The sequence below is a fragment of the Nicotiana sylvestris genome, chromosome 1 (assembly GCF_000393655.2).
Source record: "Nicotiana sylvestris chromosome 1, ASM39365v2, whole genome shotgun sequence".
Lineage (NCBI taxonomy): Eukaryota > Viridiplantae > Streptophyta > Magnoliopsida > Solanales > Solanaceae > Nicotiana > Nicotiana sylvestris.
In genome coordinates this window covers 63,873,474-63,876,538 of record NC_091057.1, presented here as the reverse complement: position 1 = coordinate 63,876,538, position 3,065 = coordinate 63,873,474, and the positions used below count along the sequence as shown (strand labels likewise).

Genomic DNA, 3,065 nt, shown 5'->3' with positions numbered 1-3,065 from the left:
GCTTGCATTAGATCAGATCATGGAACAAGTTTTGATAATGCCAGAGTGGATGAATTCTGTATTGAAAGTGGGATTACTCAACTTCTCAGCTCCAAGAACATCGCAGCAAAATAAAAATGTGGGAAGGAAGAACAGGACTCTTAAAGATATGGCATGATTAATGTTAATTGATAAAGTAACTACAAATGCCTTCACCAAGTGCTGACTCAGTTGAGGACAATTGGCTGCAAATGATATGTTTTCAACAATGACAAGGATCATCCTGAAGAGTTTGATGCTAAAAGAGATGAAGGAATCTTCCTGGGTTACTCATCTAAAAAAGGAATAGGAATGATGATGAAGATGGAGAACTCTTGTTGATTCCAGGTGAAGTTGTTGACATGGAAAATAGAAAGGCAGACTTGATGATTCATGTCAAGGAATCCAGTAAAGATACTACAACTACTTCTCCATCCATTAGCGAGGAACTTAATCTCACGATTACAACAATATTAAGCTTGAAAATAGAGCCATTGATGCAGTTCAAGGTGTGGTACCTGGTTCCTCGACCTGTAGATCGAGCTGATATAGGAACCAAATGGGTATTCTGGAACACTGATAAGTCAGCAGAAGTACATCATCAAAAGTCATCGGCACTCCCATTTCCACAGCAACACGTTTAGACATGGGTAAACCTGGTTCTCCTGTAAATCAAACCATGCATAAAGGCATCACTGGATCACTCCTGTATCTCACTGCAAGCAAACCAGACATTGTGTTCAGAGTGGGTTTTTGTGCAAGTTTTCAATCAAATCCAAAAGAGTCTTATCTGAGAGTTGCTGAAATAATTTTGAGATGTCTTAAACGAACACAGGACATGGTTCTCTACTATCCCTCAGGTGATGGCTTTATCTTATTGGATATGCTGATGCTGATTATGTAGGTTATCTGGTGGATAGGAAAAACACACCTGGAATGGCACACTCTCTGGGTTCCTGTCTTATCTCATGGGGTACAAGGAAGCAAAATTCAATGGCACTCTCAATGGCTGAAGCAGAATATGTAGAAGTTGCCTCCTACTATGCTCAATTGTCGTGGATCAAGCAGTAATGGAAAACCTTGGGGTATACATTGACTGTGTACCACTCTTGTGCGACAATACAAGTGCACACAATCATGACAAAAAATAGTCCAACTCAAGAGGTCCAAGTACATTGATTGCTGAAAATCAAGTTGTTGACATGTTCACGAAAGCCCTGAGAAGAAAACATTTTGAGAAAAATTACCTGGGACTACCCAACAGAGGACCTAGTTCCCAATGATTGGTTATAAAAGTCATATATAAGTAAAATTAGCTAAAGTGTTATCTGGACAAGTCTAACTCATTTCTATACCGTTACAGGTAGACACGCATGATGACTATAGAGTAGATAATGCAGTACATACTGGTAAAAGGGTTTAAACTCACTTGTAAGACCTGTCAAGGAACCTGGTTCTCTTGACACAAGTTAGTAGCTTCTTTGTTCTCTAATACACAATTTAAAATGGACAAATACAATGCCACATCATCAGCATGCCAGTCTCTTTAAGTTGTGTCTTTTCATCCAAAGCGTCTCACCTGCTCTGAACGATACAACTCCCCAAGCGAAATTTGCCACCATTTCAGAACTGGTCCCTCATCATAAATAAGCCTATCAAACATCACAACCCTTCACTTCCAAATTTGAAACCTTCTCTTTGTCTTCTCTCTTCTCAATCGACAAACCCTTCGAGTACAACTTCACCATGTTTGAAAATCAAGTAACCCCAACGTACCCGATAGTTCTCTCAATGAGTCCACACCAGTTGGAACTCCAGCGGTAGACTTCTCCCCAACATAACCACCAGTCCAAACCCTAAAGCAGAGTCTCCTCCATACTCCATTCCCTCTCCTACCCACTCCGACTTTGTTCCTTATCATAGTCACGAGAAGATGACTCTGAGCAAGTCTGAGAATGCCTGTCCTCCTCAAGTCTCACCGGTCAAACAAAGTGAACAGGGTAAACATGGTGAACAAGGGAACTTGGTTCAAGGAAAAAATTAGGAAACATCAAATCTCTTCGTGGATGATCCCTCTAATGAAAATCCAGTGATTAGTCATGGAAAGGCTGAGACAACCATGACAGGTTGTGATTCCATAGGTATCACTCCTCCTTTTGTTGAAATTTCCATGAAACCACATGAAAAAGAGGAGATAGAAAATATGCTCACTATTGCTTCAGAAAGGGTTATTGTAGAGGAAGGTGGAGGAGGGTCTGAGTCTAAGGGGGAAGAGCCACAGGTATGGTACCTGGTTCCTCGACCTGTAGATCGAGCTGATATAGGAACCAAGTGGGTATTATGGAACATTGATAAGTCAGCAGAAGTACATCATCAAAATTCACCGACCCTCCCATTGCCACAGCAAAACGTTTAGACATGGGTAAACCTAGTTCTCCTGTAAATCAAACCCTGCATAAAGGCATCACTGGATCACTCTTGTATCTCACTACAAGCAGACCAGACATTGTTTTCAGAGTGGGTTTCTGTGTAAGTTTTCAGTCAAATCCAAAGGAGTCTTATCTGAGAGTTGCTAAAAGAATTTTGAGATGTATTAAATGAACATAGGACATGGTTCTCTACTATCCCTCAAGCGATGACTTTATCTCATTGGGTATGCTGATGCTAAATGTGTAAGTTATCTAGTGGATAGGAAAAACACATCTGGAATGGCACACTCTCTGGGTTCCTGTCTTATCTCATGGGGTACAAGGAAGCAAAATTCAATGGCACTCTCAACCGCTGAAGTAGAATATGTAGAAGTTGCCTTCTACTGTGCTCAATTGTCGTGGATCAAGCAGTAATGGAAGACCTTGGGGTATATATTAACTGTGTACCACTCTTGTGCGACAATACAAGTGCACATAATCATGACTAAAAACAGTCCAACTCAAGAGGTCCAAGTACATTGATTGCTGAAAATCAAGTTGTTGACATATTCACCAAAGCCTTGAGAAGAAAACATTTTGAGAAAAATCGCCTAGGACTACCCAACAGAGGACCTGGTT

The 3,065-nt window shown here is 40.8% G+C and overlaps 1 protein-coding gene across 1 annotated transcript; it reads left to right on the top strand.

The window, feature by feature from the left end:
• Positions 1-664: 664 nt before the first annotated feature.
• Positions 665-1,089, top strand: LOC138870670 (secreted RxLR effector protein 161-like). Its single transcript, XM_070148498.1, has 2 exons — positions 665-878; positions 923-1,089. Exons 1-2 carry the CDS (start codon positions 665-667, stop codon positions 1,087-1,089), a joined length of 381 nt encoding a protein of 126 aa, XP_070004599.1.
• Positions 1,090-3,065: the final 1,976 nt, after the last annotated feature.

Excerpts from the sequence above, each read along its gene's own strand:
- LOC138870670 (XM_070148498.1), top strand. The coding sequence starts at position 665 with ATGGGTAAACCTGGTTCTCCTGTAAATCAAACCATGCATAAAGGCATC. Across the intron at positions 879-922 it reads GGTTCTCTACTATCCCTCAG|GTTATCTGGTGGATAGGAAA; the intron begins GTGATGGCTTTA and ends CTGATTATGTAG.